Genomic DNA, 22,497 nt, shown 5'->3' on the forward strand with positions numbered 1-22,497 from the left:
TCCTCTCCTACCAGCCTTTTCCGGCTCGTGCCACTTACTCACCACTGGGGGGCCCAGGCCAGCTGGGCGGCGACGGCTGCAGGGTCAGCGTGCCCACGGGGGTTGGTGTGGCCGTGGGCTCTCTCAGGCTCGGCCCCTGCTTGGTCAGGGCACCTCCAGGGCAGCTCCCCACCCAGAGAGCCAGGACCGGGAGCGTCATGCTCTTCATGGCCACTTCGCTTGGGCCGCGCAGGCCTCCTGGGCCGGTGGAGGGGATGACTGGCTGGGAGGGGTGGAAGCGTCAGCCACAGCAGGATGGGACACAAGCGGGATGGCGCACCACAGTCCTGCTTCCTAAGCTCCCGGCCCTGGCTGCAGCCCCAGGAGCCTCCCCCACCTGCCCCAGCCCTCCCCCCAGGAAGGCCCCCCCAAAACAAATACCTCCCTAGGCCTTGCCCCCAACCTCCCACAACATCCCCTTCTCCCACCTGAAGAGAAAGAGAGATTGATCTTTTTCTTGGACTCGAGTGCTCTTGGTCTTTTGCTGTAAGGCCTGCATTTATTCTCCACTGGACCAGGCCCAGTGGCCCCCATGAATGGGGTTTCTGTCTCTGTACACAGTGGACCTGCGAGGCCCACCACAGGGCAAGCCACCCACCCCAGGCTGCCAGGTCCTACGTCCATGGCTGGGAAAGGAGAGGGGCTAGGCCTCGCGAGCAGCAGGCCTCAGGGCTTTCTGGGCCCTCGGGATAGAGGGCAGGTGCCAGGGGTGCCCGGAACCTGCCAAGCCTGTGGGCTTCTGCCACGGGTGCCAGTGCCGAGGCCTCCCAATTTCGGAGGAAACCTCAGCTGGGCAGAGCTAGGGTGGCAAGCATGGACCCCAGCTCTCGGGGCCCCAGTGCCCCCTGGGCACAGGCACCTCGGCTTGGTCCCTGTACCAGCTCCCCGACTACCTGGAGGCAGCGCCCTTTCCTCCAGACCTCCATTTTCTCCTCTGGAAAAAGCAGGGAGGGGGGAGTTACACATCTACAGCCTCCCCAGCTGCACCCCCACCCTCACACTAAACTGTGTGTGAACCAGGGGCTGCTGGGTCCCAGTGTGACCACTGTCATCAGGCAGTCCCAAGATGCCCCCTTGCCTCGGGCACGTCCTCTTGGTCAGAGGGGCACCTGCGGACCGGGATGGAACAAGGTGGAAAGGAAGCCGGGCCTGAGGGAAGGAGCAAGAGGCAAAGAAGGAGGTGTCTGACCACAGGCCTCTGGGCCAACCCTAGGAGGGCCCCAGCCCCAGGCCCTGCTGTGGGAGCCGAGGGCGGGCGGATGGGCGGGGGGTGGGGGGCTGGCAAAGAGGCCCCGTCTCACCACATGGCTCTTTGGGGCCAGCTTTGAGGAAGCTTTTCCTACAGCTCTGTCCAGCGTTGACTTATGTTTGGAAGCGATCTGAAAAAATGAGTTAATTGTGGGCAAGGCTTGGGTGGAGGGGAGAGGGGGAAGCTGGGGGAGGGTGCAGGGAGCGGGGAGCAGGGCCAGGAAGGGCCATCTGGAAGGAGCTTCCCACCACCATCTGGGGTTCCAGGTCTCTGTCCAGGGCCACAGGGGAGTGTGTGAGTTGCAGGAGGGAGCTGTGGGGGGTTAGGGCGGGGAGTCCCCAGCAAGAGGGTCTTCACTGGGCTCCTCGACATTTGCATATGTGGGTCTGTGCGCAAGGTGCGGGGGGGACAGGGGAGTTGCTGCCTTCAGGGAGCCCCCATGGCAGCTGACAGTCTTGTAAGAGCCACACAGGGTCCATTGGCACCCTCTCCCTTGTCCCATCCAGGGCTCTGGCTTATGGCCAGAGACAGAGGCTATCTGTGGAGTGAGCATGAGCAAGTACTTTGGGAGCCAAGGATGAAGCCACTGGCGTGCCTGTGTGGCCCTGGGCTGGAGGACGGCTGAAGCTCTGGGAGGGGGAGCACTTAGGCAAGGGAGGCCAGAGATGTGCCGGGGAGACTACGAGAAGTTTGCCCGGGAAACCTGGAAGACTGAGCGCTCCCAGCCTCCCCAGTACAGAGAAGGAAGCGAGGGGGGTAGGGCTTGCCCAAGTCAAGGCATTGTCTGAGGAGGGGTAGGACCCTTCCTGAGGTGGGCCCCTGGAGTGGGACTGTGGTGGGAGCCCTTGCTCTGACCCTCCCCCTGCCTGGGGATGGATTCTGGAATCCTGGCCCCCAACCCATTTCCCCTGGTCGTGCCGCTCCCCAGGCGCTGACTAAACATCCTGCCATCTGGTTCCCATTAGCTGGGCTGGGGGTGGGAGGAAGCCTGCTCCCAGGTTTCTCTGGCACAGCAGCCCGGAGGAGGGAGGGACCCCGCTTCTACCCACCTAGGCAGGAAGGGGCGAGGCCTGGGCCCTGTCAGTTCCCCAGCTCCCATGGAGTCCTGTCCTGCTGTCCTTCTCCTGCTGGGGACCCAATGGCCACCTGGCCGCCTGCTCTGTCCAGTCTTGCAGTACCTGCACATCATGGGGACCTTGAGGAAACCCCCAGAGAGCAGAGCCAGCCTGCAGGGGTGGGGGGCTCAGCAAAACTTGAGGTACCCTCCCACACCCACCCCTCCTACACACAGAGCTCACTCGTGGACTTGGGCTGGGACAGGCAGGGCCCCCGGCCAACACTAACCCTGAGCCTAGTGTCTGGAGCGCGGGGTGGGAGGGGTGTTGGGATTTTCCAGGAACCAGGGATACAGCGAGCTTTGGGCTCGTAGCTCTGCCCTGGACAGACTGGCCATGTGATGTCGGGAACAAGTCTCCCTGCTCAGGGCCTCGGTCTCTCCATCTTAATGTAGTGGGTGTGCGCTCCTTACAAAGTTCTAGAATCTGAGAGCTGGAAGGGGCCTGGAGTTACATTAAATGATCGAGGTTGCTTCCAGCTGCACAATCCTAGGATTCTAAGGGCAAGGAACAGACTCCCGGTTCTTGTTCTCCTGCCCTGCGCTTCCACGTGGCCCACTGTCCACACACTCATGCACACCCATGTGCACACGTACCCGCACAAGTCGGGGGCTCTGATTGGGAGCCAGGAGGATGCCAAAGCAACACTCCTCATCCCTCAAGCCTCCTTAGAACTGCACAGCTGAGAGCTCTCCTCCCATCAAGAGAGGATTGGAAAATGGATTCTTTGCTCAGGGAACGTTCCCGAGCTCCTGCTGTGGGCCAGGCACCATGCCGGGGCACTGTGTGGGGAGGCACACCGCCAGCTGGCTGTGTAGGGGGCAGCACAGGGACCCCATCAGAAGGAAAGAGACGGCCATGGTGACTGGAGGGAGGGGTACTTTTGATGGGGATTCAGATGAGGACCGTGAGGAAGTAACATTTGGGGGACTCTTCTCTGGAGCTCTGTGTGCCCTTCACAAGGGCAGGATGGCCAGTGCAAGGCTGCGAGGCAGAACAGGGCGGGGGAATCAGCAAGTAGGCCAGTGTGGGGCAGGAGGCTGAGGGAGGGAGAGGCTGGGGGAGGGCGGCAGGGCTAGCTTCACAGGGCGTTCTGTGGGCGGCAGGCTGATTTTGCCTGCAACCTTGAAGAAAACAGGGAGCCACAGTGGGCTTCTGAGCACGGGACTCACGTGATCTGACTTACATTATCAAAAGATTTCACAGACTGCAGGGGAACACTGACTTGTTGGGGCCACAAGCGAGAAGATAGGAGCCAGTGTGGAGGCAGCTGCACCCCGTAGGGGAGAGGTGAGGGTGGCCGGTGCAGGGTGGAGGCTGCAGGTGAGGGAAGTGGGGAGAGTCGGAATGCTGAGGGCGGAGTGAGCCTGGGGCAGAAGCTCAGGAATCCACCTCCTGACCTGCCAGGTGTGAGGGTGGTGATTAGACAGCCAAGTGGTGATGTCCAGAAGGCAGTTCCGTGTATGAATGCAAAGCTTGGGGCCAAGGTCTGGGCTGCTAGTCCACTATCTGTCATTTGATACGTGCCTCAAGCCCCTACTGCGTACCAGGCCTTCTGCAGCCAAAGACACAGAACAAGGGAGCAGGCCTGTTCTTGAGCCTGCGTCGTCGTGTCCAAGTCACACTGAAACCAGGGTGTCCCTGAGCGCCTGCGCGCAGGGGCAGAGGCACGTGGGTGCTGGGCTCTATCCTTGGGAATCTGTGGGAGGGACTGTCAGGGTGCATACTCAGGCATCTCTAGGATATAAATAAAGGTACATGGGCCTTTTCCCCCTTCAAGCTTTGAGAAGAAAAGAGCCAAACTTTCTGTGCTCTCTTCCTGTTGCCAGCAGTTTCTTCCCTAGAGAAAACCCGTCCTGCTGTAATGCCATCAAAACCTCAGAGGATCTGGTCCCAATTAAACAACTTTTTCTGCAGATGCTTTTGTGAGCACTGAATACATCAGCCCATCCAGAGACCTGGTGTTCCTGAGTGAGGGAGGGAGAGAGGGAGGGGAAGGGCGAGAGAGACAGAGAGACGGAGGAAGGAGAAGGAGGGAAGGGGGCACGGGACCCCAAGCAGGACGATGATGGCTGGGGATGGGGTGGTGGAGAGTAAGGTGCCACTGCTTTCAGCTGCCGAGTGTCTGTGGAAGGTGGGCCTGGGCTGGGGGGAGTGCGGCCAGGGTGGCTTTGGGGCACAAAGGTTCCAGGTGGCTGTTGTGGCTGGGTTGAGGGAGGAGGGCCATGATTGGGATGGGGGCACGTGGGGGCCACTTGCCCATCTCCCTTCCCCCTCTGAAATTCAGTTGGTTCCTACCCATAACGTGGGCCCTGCTCGACTCCGTGTGGAAGCTAACCTCTGCCCCTCCAGATGGGCATGGGGTGGGGGGGCTCAGGCAGGGATCAGAGGCTGGGTGCTAGCTGGGGGCAGGGCACTGGGAAGCCGAGGTTGAGCGCCCCCTCCCCCGCCTGGCCCTCCGCAGTGGGCACGTTCGTGTTCCAGTCCTGGCGCCTGCGTCTCCAGCTCCAGACGCATGTGACTCAGTCCTGCCGGCTTTGCCAAGCCGTCTAGACCCGAGTGTCTCCCTGCGGAGGGGGCCATCCCGCCCGCCATTTCCTCTTCTGCGGCCGGGGAGCCTGAGCCCCGGCCCACGTGCAGCCGCCCCCCTCCCCCCTGCCCCCGCCGCGCAGCTGTCCCCACCCCTCACCCTGCCTGGGCGCATCGCAGCCTGGGCCCCTGCAGAAGAGGAGCATGAGAGCTTGAGCTTGGATCCCAAAGGCCTCCAGGGGCCCAGCCTGCAGCCCTCCCCACCCCAGTTTTGGAGCCTGGGTCAAGAAGGCAAGTGAAGACCGTGACCATGTCCGCTGGGGCCCCCTCCAGCCCCGTGTTCATTCTCACCCCTGGATCCATGGGGACTAGGAGAGGGCTCATGGGTCCACTTCCTGGCCCGCAGCCCGACTCTGTCCACACCCCTACAAATGCCTGCAAGGTGGATGGACTTCACAGATCCTCTCAGACCCTAGGAGTAGTCTGAGATCTGATCTGGGTCTTAGGCGTGTGAAATGGGCCCTTGCAGGAGATTGTGGCCTGGGAGCTGTTGGCATCCCCTGGGCTCCAAGGGCCCCTCAGCAGCAGGCGGTGAGGCTGCGGCCCTGAAGCAGGAGGCCCAGGGCAGGCCAAGGTTTCCTTAGGTTTCCTGTGAGCAGGGAGCCAGCTGTCCCTGCCTTAGGTTGCCATGGTCCCTGCCCTAGCACAGGGACCAGATGTGACAGGAAGAGGAGGCCAAGGTCCCAGGACAGCCTCTCCATCCTCATGTGCCGGTAGACTCCCGGTGTCCGCACGGAGGTCTAGAAGGACAGCATTCTAGAATTGGTTGTCATCGGTCAGCTCCTAGATTGATAGTCTCATCCATCCAGTACTTGGGTGGGAGCCTATGAGCCTGCCACAAGCATATGCTCATATCTGTCAGGCCCATGGTGGCAGCTCCGGAGTCCTCTGGACTTAGGAGACTCCAGGAGTGTGTGCTTGGCCAGACAAGTCCCCAGGGCCTTGAGGTGAGTGACTAACAGTGACCACCTGAAGGGATGTCAACATCACTCTTGTTCCAGGGACCCTTTAGGTCTCATTGCCCATGTGGTAGTTTGGGGTCTCACATACAAAATCCCTGACTTCCCGGTTTTCCACTCTTCCTCTCATCTGTGTGAAGGTGGCTGGTTTTGAGTGGGCTCCTGGCTGGCACAGATGTTGTGGGCTGGCTGCAAGACCAGGGCACCAGGGTGGATGGTGACCAACAGCTCAGCACGGTAGCTCAGTCAGGGGCAGAAGAGAGAAGTTAGGGCAGGAGGAGGGGGGAGAGGGAGGGGCGGAAAAGGCAGCCTTGACCTTGCCCGTGGAGAGTCTTGGCCTCAGACCATCCTCAGCCTGACCTCATTACCATGTCTCATTTCTCCCTCAGTCCAGTGTCAGGAACTGCTACTTACTTCTCCCATGGACTGGAGCAGCTTCTTGTACCATAACTGAATTCTTCCTCTGAAATGTCACACACACTCACCACTTGCCTTTTCTTTTTCTTTCTTTTTTTTTTTAAAGATTTTATTTATTTATTTGACAGAGAAAGACACAGCGAGAGAGGGAACACAAGCAGGGGGAGTGGGAGAGGGAGAAGCAGACTCCCTGCTGAGCAGGGAGCCCGATGCGGGACTCGATCCAGGGACTCCAGGATCATGACCTGAGCCGAAGGCAGTCGCTTAACCAACTGAGCCACCCAGGCGCCCCTACCACTTGCCTTTTCTTCAAGAGCCTGCATTTGGTGCTCCCAGGGCATGTGGTGAGGAGTCCCTTCATCTCCTCTTCTTACTGGGGAAACTTGGGGCTGAGGAGAGTGGGAGTTGGAGGAAGCCTTTGTCCCTCAAAGGTTCCCCTCTTTCAGGGGCAGGAGTTTATGGGGGAACAAGGCCTTCAGCTCCTGTCAGATGCAGCAGAAGCCAGTCTGCTTTCTCTTCCTTGACGGAGAGTGTAAACCCTTGATCTCCAGCTTTGATTGGCAATGTCTGCTGGGGGGGGGGGGGGGGGGGAGCCCTGGTTAAGATTCCCCCTGAACCCTGGGATCTGTTGCTAAAGACAGCCTCAACATTGCAGTGGAGATGCTCTCAGGGACCTTCCTCTTGCCTGACGCCCTGCACAGCTCCCGCCAACAGCTGCTGCTCCAGGGCAGGGAGGCCGTTGAGTGAAGGCATCTGGTTGGCTGTCCATTTCTGTGCCCACTGCACAAAGTGACGTGCCTCACGTGGCTGGCTGCCTTGGCCTGCACCGCCTGCCAGCCCATCCCTGGCACGGGGGGGCCAGTGCCTGTCAACTGGCCTCAATTTCCAGCTTGTTTTCCAAGTACTGACACATGCCTAAGGCCCTGCTGAGACCCATGGCCAAGTTTCCCCCATGATCAGGAGGTTGGCTCTTGTTGCATGAAGTGCCTCCATCTGCCCAGGGATCCATACTCTCCACTGACTCCCTGTTCCTACCGAATCCCCTCCTAGGGGGACAGATCCTTCAGCCTCATTTTTGGCCCCTCACCCACGCAAGCCTCCTTCACAGAACCCGGGGGCTTTGGGCAGAAATGCCTCTTAGAGGCCTGTCCTCTCCTTCCTCACTGTAGTTACCCACCCTTTCACAGCCTTACCCACCTCCCTGGGCTTACACACCTCCCAAGACAGGGAGTGTTCTCCCTTTCTGGGCAGCCAGCCGGGGTTTAGGCAGTGTCCTCTGGGAGAGGTGCTTCCTTGTGTTGAGCTTGAGTTCAAGTTTCCAGAAGCTTCTATCAGCCGGCTCCTTCTTTCCCCACTCCGTGAGAGGCCCAGCAGTCTCTGTTTCCATCCCAGCCTCCAGCTTTCCAGTGGAGGATGTTTGGGAGGCACCATGATTTAGTGGTGGTGTGCGCAGGTCTTCGGCAGCCATCTCCATGAGCTGAGGGCTGGCCAGCACATCCTCCGTACAGGACGATGGACCCCATGACCTCTCAAGATGGTTTTCTCCCTTCGAGGCCCTGTCAATCCCTCCACGTCCCACCCCATGCCATAGACAGAGCTGCTGAGTTGGGGAAGGACTGCTTAGAGTACTGGCTCCATCGGGCTGGGTGGAGAAGGGGAATTTTCTTCCAGAATACACAGGGGCTTGTTTCTTCCCGATCCTTAGGAGCAGAGGATATGGGGAGGGTGGGGGAGGCCACCACACTGCTGTGGTTTCTCCCGCCAAATTCCCCAGTCCTAGGAAAGATCCACAGAAAAACCCACAAGAATTTGAATGTCTGAGCTGGGGCTGTGATTGAAATGAAATTTTTTAAAAAGAAAGAAAGAAAAACAAAAACAAAAAGAGAAAAAAAAAAAAGATTAAAAAAAAACAGCCCAAAGCCCCTACAGCCTTCAGCTGCCAGAAGGGCCCAAGGCAGCAACCATGCTGGACAGGGGAAGGGGCCTTATGGTGCTTTGCATGTCCCTTCAGCTCACTTCCAAGGCTCTGTGTCCTCAGTATAGCTGGGAATTACAAACCATTCAGTAGGGAATCAGGTCCCGCCCCACAAGGACAGGCTTGGGTCTTTTTTTGTTAACCCAGACTCCTGCCCCCTCGTCCTGGGACAGAACTGAGAGCCCTTTCCTGTCACTCAGAGGACTGCAGTTGCGTCCTACCAGGTCCCTGGGTCTCCCCGTCTCTAGATTTGCCTCTTGGTCCCTCTTTCTAGGAGGTGGCAGGGCAGGGCACAGAGGAGGGAGAGATTCCCGAGAGGACTGAGCTGGCAGCAGCTGCCTGCCTTGGCTTCCGACTCCCTGGGCACCAGCCACTCTTCAGCTCCTTCCTGCCTCCTCAGATCAGCAGGTCCCAGGGATGGGGGCGTTGGAGGTCTGGAGACAGATGGGTTGTCAGATTTCATGCCAGACTCATTGAGTTTGAGGGCTGTGAGAGATGCAAAGAGATTTGTAAGTGGACAGGGCGGGAAGGAGCCACAGAACCTTCCAGGAAGATGAAAGACACAGTGGGGGAGGAGGGGGGAAAGTAGCAGAGTCCGGCACAATCACAGTGAACATCTACACAGTGCTTTGTACGTGCCGGGCATTGTCATAGGAATTATTACCTCATTCCATCTTCATAGCAATCCAATGAGGTAAGTGCTCTCATTTATTCCCCATTAGGTGAGGGCAAGAAGGCACAGAGAGGTTAGGCAACCTGCCCAAAGTCACCCAGCTAGTGAGTAGTGGGGTCGGATTGGAACACAAGGAACTTCCCTCTAACTACAGCTGTGAGTGTGGGAAACGGGAGATAGAGCCCCGCACAGGGAGCCAGGACGCTCAGTCCCAGTTAAGTCCCACCCGCCAGGCGCCTCTCCATCCTCTAGAGAACCCGACCGAGGCAGGAGCGCTCTCTCCTGGCGAAGGCTCGCCGCGACGCCCGCTCGGCCGGGGCCGCTAGCAGGCGCGACGCGAGCGAGGGGGCCAAAGCGGGCCCGGCCCAGCTCGCCCGCGCCCCGCCCTTTCCCCCGAGGCCTGCCTCCTGGGTGGTGCCCGGGCTCGCGTGGAGCTGCGGCCCAATGAGAAGGCGCGGCGGGGGAGGGGAGGGGTGGGCGGGCCGGCGCGGGCAGGAGGGTGGGAGGGGCGCAGGGCTTGCGTGTGATTGGCAGCCGGGCCGGCTAGTGAGCCTGGGGCGGGGGCGGGGCGCGGCTCAGAGCGCGAAACATGGCTGGGCTAGGTGTCGGCGTCGGTGGCGGCGGCTACAAGGACGAGGGCGACGAGGGCGTACTCCAGGCGGCCGTGGAGGTGTTCGCGAAGCTAAAGGTGCCGGGGACCCAGGAAGCCCCCCTCCCCGGGGGCAGTGGGGGCCAGGGCAGCGGAGTGGGCAGGGCCTACTGCGGAAGTCGGCGGCGCCACACGCGCGGCCGGTCTTTCAGTTCCCGGCCGCGGCCTATGTCCGGTCTCTGCTCGTTGGGCGGCCTTGGGCCTTCGCGCTTTGCTGTCTCCGTGGTCCGTGCCTGCTAGTTCGGGCCGGCGCCACGCGCGTGCTGCACCTTAACTTACGTTTTGCAGGAATTCTGCAGGACCTTGCTGGGCGCACGAGGCAAATGCAGACACGGGGAGGGCACGGGCCCTGGGCTCAGGGAGCTCGCGGGGTCTGGGGGGAGACAGGCAGGGTCCGTGCCACCCTGTCGAGTCAGAGTCAGATGCTCGTGGTGGCAGCAGTGAGGAAACCCGCCCTACCAGGTCAGATAGCCATCCCAGGTGCCACACGAACCGCCGCTGCTCTGCCTCACCCCCCTTGCCTGTCCCCCATCCCCTTCCCCCTCCCCTCCTTCCTCCTCCGCCCCCCCACCCCCCCGCACTCCAGATAGGTGCTATCTGCCTTCTCCCTGACCCTTCCCTGTGGCATAGCTGGGAGCCTGGATCAGAATCTCGGAGTCTTGCCAAAGCCTCTAGTTGCTACTAGGTTAAACTGCTACACAAGGCTAGAGCGGGAGTACTTAAAGGAGGTGGGGTGACAGGCCACTGGGGATGTGGACTGAGAATGAGGAAAATTTAACTCTGGGCAAGATGGAGGGAGAGCGCTACCAGGAAGCTTTAGGGGTCGGGTAGCCCCTGTGTGCTAACTAAGCCTGGTGTGTGCTTGGTGGGTAGTAAAAGCTACTCGATTTCTAAAGCTTCCTGGTTTTCCTTTCCTTGCTTAGGCTCTCAACTGCCCGGTCCTTGAGGGTCTTTATATCACAGAACCTAAGACCATTCAGGAACTGCTCTGTAGTCCCTCGAAGTACCGCTTGGAGATCCTGGAGTGGATGTGTGTTCGGTAACATCTTTGTTTCTTCCTCCCCATCCCTGGGGTACACCAGGCACCACTCAGCCCACCTGGGAAAGATAGGTGTTTGATATTTTTGTAAGTAGTGGTACTCCCAGATGGCTCCATACCCTACTCCAGGTCACCGTGAGAACAGCTGTTTGGGTAAGAAGTGCCAGCCATGGAAACCATGCTCAAGTTTGCCTTGAAAGTGCTGCCCCCACCCCCCATGCCAGTGCTTTAGCTGGTCTGTTTGCCGCCTCAGCTAAAGTGCTGAGCTGGGCTTCTGAGTGTTCTCCTTGCTTTACTAGTTTCAGAGCTGGCAGGGGCCGCGATCCTTTCATTCTCTGACTGGACTTGTGAACTCTCTTGCATCTTGCCATTGAGGAGTGACAAGCAGGGCCAAGACCCTGTTTCCCAGTCCTTCAGGTCAAGGAGTGCCCTGGTGGGTGTGCCTGGCTCTGTGCAAGGGAAGCAAAGCCTACCCAGATGGCAAAGGGTAAGATCCAGAAAGTCCCAAGGAATGTCTGTTCCTTGTGAGCAGCAGCCCATGAGCTGAGCATCTGTCTCAAGGCTACAGTGGGGAAGGCTTGACCAAGCCTCTCATGGAGCACACAGGCTCCTGTGTTGTTGGGCATGACCCCCAGGGCCCTCTCTGGAGTGGCCATGGTCGGTTGGTACAGGAGTCTCTCAGAAGGCCAGGTCTGGGCCTGTTCCTCTTCAGCCTCGCCTCTCTGCCCTTGCAGCTCAGGAAGATGCCTGGGCAGGAGGCTGGTGGTAGAGCAGCAAGGATGCGGCCTGCACCCAGCTGGTGTACCTGCCAGGCCATGGGACGCCAGCAGGCCTGGCCCTGGGCCGGGTGTCCTACGAATGGCTGGGAGGGAGGGGAGGCATTTTCATGTTTGAGCCTCTGTATTTCCAGCAGCCTGTCCTCCAGTCCCTCCCCCAGGTCCACCCCACGCCTCTGCTCAGAGCGCTCTTGTACCCTTTTGCTCTCCCTCCTGAAAGCACTGTCAGGTCTCTGAATAACCTTCAAAGACCCAGCTCACATGTCGCAGCTCTTTTTTAAAAGTCTCCAGCTCCCAGGGCAAAACATATCCCTCTTTCCCCTCAGATACCCACAACCCTTTGAGCACACCCCCTCCCAGAGCTCTCAGCCCGTTGGGTCTGTCTTGGCCTGCTGTCCTGTCTGGGAGCTGCTGAAGGGCATGTACCAGGCAGGACTCGTGTGTCAGCCCCAGGCTGCTGCACAGTGTTGGACATACTTGAAATGTGCTCCAGGCTGTTGGATGATAAGCAGGTGCGTGAACGCATGCACACCCATGTATCATTCCAGGCGCCTCAGGCATGGATGGGTGACCTCAAGGAGTGGGGGCTCTAGCGGCTGCAAAAGGCCTAGGCATGAATCCCAGTGGTGGGCATACCTCTGCAGTCTGAATGTTATGCATGTTGGCACAGAGGAGGTGGCACTTGATTCGGGAGGGTGGGTGCTCATTTCATCCAGAGTGAGGAATCAAGGTGTGGGAGGGAGAGCTGGGCTGCAGTGGCCCCAACAGCAGCTTGGGGCAGCTCCTGCAGAGCCTTGCAAGCCACGTGAGGGCCTTTCCACCTGATGCTCTAGGCAGGGCAAGCATGGGACCAGGGAAGCAACATACTAAAGTTGGCATTTTGGCAAGGTGACTCAGGTTCTGTGGTGGATGGATTTGGAGGGGAGACGGTGGAGGCAGGGAGACCGATATGGAGACTGTTGGAACAGCCCCAGGAAAAAATGGCAGGAGCCTGCCTTGGAACGACAGATGGCTCACATGATGGCCACTGCCAGCCCTGGAAGGACCGGTGCATGGTCCAGGAGTCTGGGAGGAGAGGCAGTAGTGGGGATGGCCTGGGCTAGTGCAGGGATCTCAAGTGTTCCCCCAGGAGGAGGGGTGCCACAGCCATGTCTTGGAGAGGCTCTCATGGGAGGGACCCCAGATTTGCCTGGCTTAGGCTGATGCTGGGGACTGGGGCACCCTGCTGGGTGGGAGGGATGGGTGGGAGTCTGTGGGTACATTCCTCAAATGCTTTAAGTACTTTTATAAATACAAGCAGCTGAATTCTTTGAAAGAATGGACAGGGAACGTACAGTTGCTTCTTATGATCCCGAGCTGGCAAAAGGCCATAGGCCTTTCAAGGTCCCGAAAAGAGGATTGGATAGAGTTCAGCTTCTCCCACATTTCATATTGGCTTTCTTTGCACGTGGCTTCACCACTTCAGCCCTCGATTAGGGTCACCTTGTCCACCCCGCTCTGGGTGGAATCTGGAAGCCGTACCTGGTGTTGGCCTTGGGGCTCAGCATGCTGGCTCTGGGTGACCCATGTGCCAGGCTGGTCCTCGGTGTGGGGGCAGGGCAGAGCTGCAGGGCCCCCTGGGTTGCTGAATTCAAGGCACCTGGGTTTCCTTGACTCCTGAAGAACTATACTTGCTCTCAAGGCCTTGAGTGCCTTTAGTTTCTGCCCTGCTGCCTCAGGAAGATCAACTTTGATGAAAGCCCTTTCTGAGTGAGGTCACTTAGGCTTTTGTGGATTTGTTCTTTAGTGTGTTGAAGTGGTTTGCCATGTCCAGCCTGATGGATTGCTGCGTGCTCTCTGCTCCTTGGCGCCTTGTAAGTGGGAACGTTGCCCAGCAACCAGGCCCAGGGCCCATCCTCCTAGCATTTCACATGGTAGGGGCTCCTTCTGCCCCATCCCTCTTTGGCAGAAGAGCTGGTTGCCTTCATGAGTCACGAAGACAGGCGATGCAGCTGAGGCCCCCTCTCCACTGTAGTCCTGCAGTGTGGGGCCTGGGACCTCAGGTTCAGGATGGCCCTGCCAGCTCCCAGGGCCCCAGTACGGGCAGGGCAGGTGTGGCCTGGGAGGCAGGCATTCATTTAGAGGCATGGTTTGGGGTAGGAGAAGTGAGCCCTCTCCATGGAACAGCTACTGTGCCCTTTTCTAGCATGCTAAGTCAGCAGGTCCCTAGGGCTGGCGGCCCTCCACACCATGATGGCAGAGTAGAGTCCTGGCCCTCACTGTCCTGTGGAAAGAGCCTCTTACCTTTCTGTAGGGAGGACCTGCCCTGGCAGCCAGCTGCTGAGGCTCCCTGGCAAGCAGGCGGCAGTCTCAGCCCCCAGAATGATGCTATGCTAGGCCTGGAGCTCACGTCTGGGGGTGTAGTGCTCAGGCTGACGCCTGCTCATGGTGGAGACCTCCTGGGGGGGCTGTCAGGGTATTGTAGCCCTTATTGCCTTTGGATGTGGTCGTGTCTGGAAACAGTTTTGCCCATCAGCTCACTGTCTTAAGGCAAGATGCTTATGAGTGGCCACTGTCCCTTTTATCCTGATATCGCCGAGGCTGGGGCTCCACTGGACCTGGGTGGGGGGCAGCTGGGATTGCTGTCTCTCAATCCAGGAGGCTGGAGCTGTGATCCCAGAGCCTATCACACTAGGAGCCCCTAAATGGTTTAAAGCTGTGACCTGGAGTAGGATAATCTCACAATGATTTAAGCTTTTCTAAAAAGAGAAAATGTCCTTCTTTTGAAAGCGCTAAGCATGGACATTTACTAATGGCAGATTATTCCACGGCAAGAGGCCGTGGTCATTTATTTGTTAATACACACTGGTTGCCTTTTTTGTGCTGGCCTCCATGGCATTAGGCCCCAAAAGTATAGAATGGAAAGTTATCTCCTGGCCTCAGCAAGCCTGCAGCCTGGGAGGTGAGAGCCCAGTGGGAGGACAGTGCCCAGGTTCTCCTGTGACGGAGGGATGCCAAAGTGTCTGTGGGCATGCCTGGCCCTTCCCCAGCTTCCCTGGGGAGGCGATGTCAGCCATGGGCTTCTTGGGATGAGTCAGAGCCAGTGTGCTTGGGCCAGGTGGGAAGAAAGTACTCCAGGCTGAGAAGAGCAGACGCACATGTGTGCAGAGAGGTGTGAGAGGACACCCAGGCAGGGCCTGCAAGGGTGCTCGAGCAGGAAGGGCCTTGGTGGACATTCTTCAAACAGACCTGCACCATGGTTGAGAGAAAAGCCAGCCCTGTGGTTCCTTCTGAGAAAGAGCTTAGAGCTCTGAGGAATTCAGGATTTTCCTCTTGGGCAGTCATTTTGTTTTTTTATTGTGAGAATTTAAATATTTTATTTATTTATTTGAGAGAGAGAGAGAGTGCGCGTGAGAGAGAGAACACGAGCGGGGGGAGGGGCAGAGGGAGAGGGAGAAGCAGGCTCCCTGCTGAGCAGGGAGGCTGCCAGCATGGGACTGGATCCCAGGACCCGGGGATCATGACCTGAGCCGAAGGCAGACACTTAACTGACTGATCCACCCAGGCGCCCTATCGTGAGAACTTAAATTTCAGTATTCAGATTCACATTTCTGAGGTATACTTTCAGAAATATTTTGTGGTTTTCTTCCCTAATAATTTATGGAGTTGAAATTCACATCACATAAAATTATCTATCTGAAGTGAACATTTCAGTGGTATTTAGCACTTGCACAAGTAATTCACTTTTTCAGAGCATGTGTAAGGAGGGGTCATGAGGGGGCCTCTGCTGCCTGCTCAGGACTGACCAGTTTTGCTCTTTCCCTACAGGGTCTATCCCTCCTGGCAGGACAAGTTCAGCTCGCTAAAGGGGGCCCCAGTTGAGGTGAAGATCCAAGGTGGGTCTGTGTTACAGGAGTTTGGAGTTGGGTGGTGGATTCTGGATAATTCTGAGCTGGTGCATGGCCTCCTTGGCAAGTTGCACTGGATTTCCCATTGGCTTGTGTTTACTTCTGGCTGGTGCACACCCTGGAGATCTTGCCAGAGCCTTCTAGAATCAGGGCACGCCCTACTACACACTTACACACTATGCATGGGCAAAGGGGATGGTCCTCTTATAGGGGCATGTGAATGAGATCAAGAACGTGTCACTCTGTCCAGCCCATCCACCAAAGCGCTGGAGGCAGAGACTGGTTCTTGCCGATGCTTCTGGTGGTTCTGTCCCCATCTTCCTGCTTCCTGCTGTGTTTGCGCTGGGCACCTCTCCGTAGGGGCTTGTCTTGTAATGGCTTCTTTTCGATCCTTTGTTGGCAGAGACTGTCCTTAATCTGGTAATGAACATTAGGCAAAGGGGAGTAAATTACAGTCCTCACTACGGTGTCTCTAAAAGTCAAATTTTCCACGGGCCTGCATTTGGCTCAGCTATTCCAGGGTGGGTGACCTGGACCCTGGAGCTCCAGTGCAGGCCCCAGCTCTCACTGCCAAATGAATTATCCAGGGACACTTGTCCCCGAGGCTGAAATGGGCCAGAAGAACAGGGTGTTGTGTTTTGGAGGCTGCAGGACTGGCCTGTGGGCCGGCCTGGGCTGCATAGAAGTGCTCCCCCTCTCCCCAGTATGTTATGTCTGGCACTTTCCTGCTGATGGGACCATGTAAAGGCCAGGTGAACCATCAGACTGTATCTGAATTCTTTAACGCACACCCACACACAGATGCCAACCCTGCCCTTAGCCCAGCCAAAGCCTTGACCTTGCCATTCCCAGCCTTAGTTTCTTCTTCTGTAAAGCGGGGGTGATAACCTGAGCCTTGCCCACCTCATGGGAGCGTGCTGAGTGTCAGAGCAGGTGGTAGACATGAGTGCTTGTTGAAGGGTATAATCCTCCAAAGAGGATTAGGAGAATTCCTGAATTCATTTGAGCGGTATTTGTGGAGTGTCCCCTACGCACCTGGCATCGTTTTGGGTGCTGGCTGTGCGGTGGTGAATGGTGCTGCTCACGTGGCACTCATGTGGCGGCTGAGAGAGACAGGTGATAAATGAAGGCAGCGAAATTCTGTGTTGGATGGTGACAAGTGCCATAAACCAAGCCAAGTGAGGGCAAAGTGGTACATGGGCGGGTTGGGAGAAGGGTGGTACTGTTGATTAAGATCACCGGGGAAAGCCTGTCTTTTAAACACAGACTTGCAGGAAGGGAGGAAGCGAGCCAGGCAGATATCAGGAAGACTAGTGTTCAGGGCAAAGGAACAGCAAGTGCAAAGGACCTGAGGTAGGCTTGCATGTGCCTTGCAGCTGTGAGGAGTACCAAGGAGGCCCAGGTGGCTGGTGCAGGGTGGAGAGCAAGGGGAGAGTGGTGAAGGCAGAGAGGCATCGGGGCTGGCCAGATCAGGCCATGGAAGGACAGCTTTTATTCTGAGGAAAGCTGTGGCCTGACTTTGGGTTTAACAGGGTCCCTAAGGCCACTGAACTGAGAACAGAGGCCTGGGCAGAGGCAGGGAGACCACTGGAAGGCTCTTGCAGTGATGCAGGCAAGAGATGGGAGGGGGGCAGTGAAAGTGGAGTGTTGGCCAGATCCTGGACTTACCGTGAAGGGAGGGTTGGCCAGACTTACTAAGACTTGGGTATGGGCTAAGCCGGAGAGGAGCCGTGGAAGACACAAGGATTTGGGGTTAGGGTTGTGGGCAGTGGGCATGCTTGGGGGTATAATTGGTATTCGTACAGTGTTTCCAGGGTTACTAATGCTTTCGCATAGATGTTCTACTTCTTGCACCAAACCTTCCAAAGCAGATGCCAGAGTTATGCCTGTTCCACTACTGAGCATGTGCGGGTAGGAGATGGGCCTTGCCTATGAAGGAGTAAAGACATTGCCACAGCGCTAGGTCGGGGATGCAGAGCTGACATTGGCCCCAGGCTTTCTAGCTCCAAGTCCTGGCCTTTCTCGATATATCAGATGGTTACTCACATGTGGCCGGGCAGTCCCTGTACCATGCAGTGACTCAGTTTCCCAGTCTGTAAAATGGAGCTGCGGCCCACCTCCTAGAGTTGCCAGCAAGGTGAAAGGAGATGTTGATAAAGGCCTGTAGGAAATTGACACATGTGAGCCATGGTTCCTTTTGCTTTGGCCTGGCAAGTTCTCTGAAAGGGTGGCACACAGCAACTTTAGAAGGTTCCCTGAGCTCTGTGTCTGCTGCTCATGTGGCTGGCTGGCTTCTGCTAGAAGCCAGAGTTCCTTATATGGAAGAACATCAGATGTGACCCCTTATTTCAGTGCAGGAAACTGATGCCCACAGAGGTGTAAGTCACACAGCAAGAGGCAGTCCTGGGCATGTTGTCCCCCTGCCTCCTTGTCTACCCAGGCCTTCTGGGCCCAGCGTGGCCTCCTGGGCACTGGCCTGCCAATGCCAGAGCAGAAGCACTCTCCCCAGAGCAGCGCTCGGGCAGTCTGCACGTTTGGGCACTCCTGGGTGCATGGCGTCCCCTCCTGTTTGGGTGGGCGTCTGCAGTAACAGGACCCTTGTGTTCTGACAGAGATGGTGAAACTAGGCCATGAGCTGATGCTGTGTGGGCTGGATGACCAGGAGCTCCTGAAGGTAAGAGAGGGTCCTCTCTGTTCCCGCAGGCTGGGGGCCTCAGTGAGGCTGGGTTAGGGGTGGGAGGGGTTTCTTTCCCCAGGCCTTTGCTCCTCAGGCTGGGGAGCCAGCATCCCCAGCCACTGCTCCTAAGCCCCCTGGGCCAGGAATCTATAGGATTCCCTTGCATAGACTCTAGCCATCCCTAGGGCCAAGATGGGGAACACAACTGAGGACGCTGGAGGCAGAGCTCTGGTTATGGTGACCGAAAGGACAGAGCACATCCTGTCCTCGGTTGAAGACTTCATTCCCACTGGCACTGGGGGTAGGTACTTTATATGCCAGCTAGTAGTCGCACTCACCTGTGGCAGTAGGTACTTGTCCTGGTCCCGTTTCACAACTTGCTCTAGGTCACCGGGTGACAGAGTCGGGCCTCAAACCCAGGCCCCGGTCCCAGGCCCATGCACTTTCCCTGACTAGCTGCCCTCCTGCAGCTTTCTTTACAGAGGTGGCCCTAATCCATGCCCACATCACTCAAAGAAACCCTACCCCTGCCCTTAAAATCTTGACAAGCTTTTGAAATAATTATTTTCACGTTTTGGCTGTTATAAATAATGCTATGAATGTCACTGTATACGTTTTTAACTGAAGACATGTTTTCGGTTCTCTTGGGTATATAGCTACAAGTGGAATCGATAGGTCAGTGTAGTAACTGTACATTTAGCTTTTTGAAGAACTATGTGCCAAACTTTTCCACAGTGACTGTACCATTTTACATTCCCACCAGCAGTTTCCAGTTTCTCCACATCCTCACCAACATCTGTTTATCTTTTTGACTGCAGCCATCCTGGTGGGTGGGAAGGGCTATCTCGTTGTGGTTTTGATTTGCATTTCCCTGTTGACTAATGATGTTGGGTATCTTTTCATGTGCTTATTGGCCATCTGTAGATCTTCTTTAGAGAAATGTCTGTATTTGGTTCTTTTGCCCACTTTTTAATTGGGTTATTTGTCGTTGATTGTTGAGTTGTAAGAATTCTTTTTATATTCTGGATACAAGCCATGTCAGATATTTGATTTTTTAAAAAAATATTTTATTTATTTATTTGATGGAGCGAGAGAGCACAAGCAGGGAGAGCAGCAGGCAGAGGGAGAGGGAGAAGCAGACTCCCGGCTGAGCAGGGAGCCCGATGTGGGGCTTGATCCCAGGACCCTGGGATCATGACCCGAGCCAAAGGCAGACACGTAACAGCTGAGCCACTCAGGCGCCCCCACTCCACATCTTCTTTATCCATTCATCTGTGGTTGGACAGCTGGGCTCTTTCCGTAGTTTGGCTATTGTGGACATTGCTGCTATAAACATTGGGGTGCATGTGGCCCTTCACATCACTGTTTGTATCCTTTGGATAAATACCTAGTGCTACAATTGTGGGTTGTAGGGTAGTTCTATTTTTAATTTTTTGAGGAACCTCCATGCTGTTTTCCAGAGTGGCTGCAGCAGCTTGCTTTCCCACCAACAGTATTAGAGGGTTCCCCTTTCTCCTCATCCCCACCAACATCTGTCGTTTCCTGACTTGTTCATTTTAGCCATTCTGACTGGTGTGAGGTGGTGTCTCATTGTGGTTTTGATTTGTATTTGGATAAAGAAGATGCCCGGTGATGTTGAGCATTTTCTCATGTGTCTGTTGGCCATTTATATGTCTTCTTTGGAGAAATGTCTGTTCATGTTTTCTGCCTATTTCTTGACTGGATTATTTTTGTTTAGGGTGTTGAGTTTGATAAGTTCTTTATAGATTTTGGATACTAGCCCTTTATCTGATAAGACATTTGCAAATATCTTCTCCCACTATGTCAGTTGTCCTTTGGTTTTTGTCCACTGTTTCCTTTGCTCTGCAAAAGCTTTTTATCTTGACAAAGTCCCAATAGTTCATTTTTGCCTTTGTTTCCCTTGCCTCTGGAGACGTGTCTAGCAAGACGTTGCTGTGGCCGAGGTCATAGAGGTTGCTGCCTGTGTTCTCCTTTAAGATTTTGCTGGATTCCTGTCTCACATTTAGGTCTTTCATCCATTTTGAGTCTGTTTTTGTGTATGGTGTAAGGAAATGGTCCAGTTTCATTCTTCTGCATGTGGCTGTCCAATTTTCCCAACACCGCTTGTGGAAGAGACTGTCTTTTCCATTGGACATTCTTTCCTGCTTTGTCAAAGATTAGTTGACCATAGAGTTGAGAGTCCATTTCTGGGCTCTCTGTTCTGTTCCATGGAGCTATGTGTCTGGTTTTGTGCCAGTACCATACTGTCTTGATGAATACAGCTTTGTAATTGAGCTTGAAGTCCAGAATTGTGATGCCTCCAGTTTTGGTTTTCTTTTTTTAACATTCCTTTGGCTATTCAGGGTCTTTTCTGGTTCCATACAAATTTTAGGATTGTTTGTTCCAGCTCTGTGAAAAATGCTGCTGTTATTTTGATAGGGATTGCATTGGATGTGCAGATTGCTGTGCATAGTTATAGACATTTTAATATTTGTTCTTCCAATCCATGGGCATGGAATGTTTTTCTTTACGTCTTCCTCAGTTTCTTTCATCAGTGTTCTATAGTTTTCAGAGTACATGGTCTTTTAACCTCTTTGGTTAGGTTTATTCCTAGGTATCTTATGGGTTTTGGTGCAATTGAAAATGGATTGATTCCTTCTCTTTCTGCTGCTTCATTGTTAGTGTATAGAAATGCAACAGACTTCTGTGCATTGATTTTATATCCTGTGACTTTGCTGAATTCCTGTATCAGTTCTAGCAATTTTTTGGTGGAGTCTCTTGGGTTGTCTACATAGCGTATCATGTCGTCTGCAGAGAGTGAAAGTTTGACTTTTTCTTTGCTGATTTGGATGCCTTTTATTTCTTTTTGTTGTCTGATTGCTGAGGCTAGGACTTCCAGTACTATGTTGAACAACAGTGGTGAGAGTGGACATCCCTGTATGTTCCTGACCTTAGGGGGAAAGCTCTGTTTTTCCCTGTTGAGAATGATATTCACTGTGGGTCTTTCATATATGGCTTTTATGATGTCGAGGTATGTACCCTCTATCCTTACACGGCGGAGGGTTTTTATCAAGAAAGGATGCTGTATTTTGTCAGATGCTTTTTCTGCATCTATTGAGAGGATCATATGGTTCTTATCCTTTCTTTTATTAATGTGGTATATCACATTGATTGATTTGCAGATGTCGAACCACCCTGCAGCCCAGGAATAAATCCCACTTGGTTGTGGTGAATAATCCTTTTGATGTACTGTTGAATCCTATTAGCTAGTATCTTGGGGAGAATTTTTGCAACCATGTTCATCAGGGATATTGGTGTGTAATTCTCCTTTTTAGTGGGGTCTTTGGTTTTGGGATCAAGGTAATACTGGCCTCATAGAATGAGTTTCGAAGTTTCCCTTCCATTTCTATTTTTTGGAACAGTTTCAGAAGAATAGGTATTAATTCTTCTTTAAATGTTTGGTAGAGTTTCCCTCGAAAGCCATCCAGCCCTGGATTCTTGTTTGTTGGGAGATTTTTGATGACTGATACAATTTCTTTGCTGGTTATAGGTCTGTTCAGGTTTTCTGTTTCTTCCTGTTTTAGTTTTGATAGTTTATATGTTTCTAGGAATTTATCCATTTCTTCCAGATTGCCTAATTTGTTGGCATATAATTGCTCATAATATGTCCTTATAATTGTTTGTATTTCCTTGGTGTTGGTTGTGATCTCTCCTCTTTCATTCATGATTTTATTTATTTGGGTCCTTTCTCTTTTCTTTTTGATAAGTCTGGCCAGGTGTTTATCAATCTTACTAATTCTTCCAAAGAACCAGCTCCTAGTTTTGTTGATCTGTTCTGCTGGGGTTTTTTTATTTCTATGTCACTGATTTCTACTCTAATCTTTATTATTTCTCTTCTCCTACTGGATTTAGGCTTTATTTACTATTCTTTTTCCAGCTCCTTTAGGTGTAAGGTTAGGTTGTGTAGTTAGAGACTTTTCTTGCTTCTTGAGGAAGGCCTGTATTGCTATATGCTTCACTCTTAGGACCACTTTGCTGCATCCAAAAGTTCTGAACTATCGTGTTTTCATTTTCATTTCTTTCATATATTTTTAAAATTCTTCTTTAATTTCCTGGTTGTCCCATTCATTCTTTCGTAGGATGTTCTTAACCTCCATGTATTTGTGGTCCTTCCAAATTTCTTCTTGTGGTTGACTCAAGTTTCATAGCATTGTGGTGGTCTTAAAATATGCATGGTATGATCTCAGTCTTTTTGTACCAGCTGAGACCTGATTTGTGACCCAATATGTGATCTGTTCTGGAGAATGTTCCATGTGCACTCGAAAAGAATGTGTATTCTGCTGCTTTAGAATAAAATACTCTATATCTGTTAAGTCCATCTGGTCCAATGTGTCATTCAAAGCCCTTGTTTTCTTGTTGATCTGTTTAGATGATCTGTCTATTGTTGTGAATG

At 54.4% G+C, this 22,497-nt stretch overlaps 2 protein-coding genes across 2 annotated transcripts in view; one reads left to right on the top strand and one right to left on the bottom strand.

Annotated features, from left to right (window-relative positions):
• Nucleotides 1–663, bottom strand: part of LOC123323415 (extracellular matrix protein 2-like) — a 7,705-nt gene extending 7,042 nt beyond the window's left edge. The window contains 2 exon segments of the mRNA XM_044911902.1: nucleotides 43–262; nucleotides 658–663. Of these exon segments, the coding sequence (XP_044767837.1) occupies nucleotides 43–262; nucleotides 658–663 (226 nt within the window).
• Nucleotides 664–4,471: 3,808 nt separating this feature from the next.
• Nucleotides 4,472–22,497, top strand: part of HAUS7 (HAUS augmin like complex subunit 7) — a 32,168-nt gene continuing 14,142 nt past the window's right edge. Inside the window, exons 1-6 of the mRNA XM_044911903.1 lie at nucleotides 4,472–4,537; nucleotides 5,076–5,223; nucleotides 9,568–9,704; nucleotides 10,589–10,704; nucleotides 15,288–15,355; nucleotides 17,980–18,041. Of these exons, the coding sequence (XP_044767838.1) occupies nucleotides 4,472–4,537; nucleotides 5,076–5,223; nucleotides 9,568–9,704; nucleotides 10,589–10,704; nucleotides 15,288–15,355; nucleotides 17,980–18,041 (597 nt within the window). The remainder of the gene's footprint in view (nucleotides 4,538–5,075; nucleotides 5,224–9,567; nucleotides 9,705–10,588; nucleotides 10,705–15,287; nucleotides 15,356–17,979; nucleotides 18,042–22,497) is intronic.

Source organism: Neomonachus schauinslandi, chromosome X (assembly GCF_002201575.2).
Source record: "Neomonachus schauinslandi chromosome X, ASM220157v2, whole genome shotgun sequence".
NCBI classification, from domain to species: Eukaryota; Metazoa; Chordata; class Mammalia; order Carnivora; family Phocidae; genus Neomonachus; species Neomonachus schauinslandi.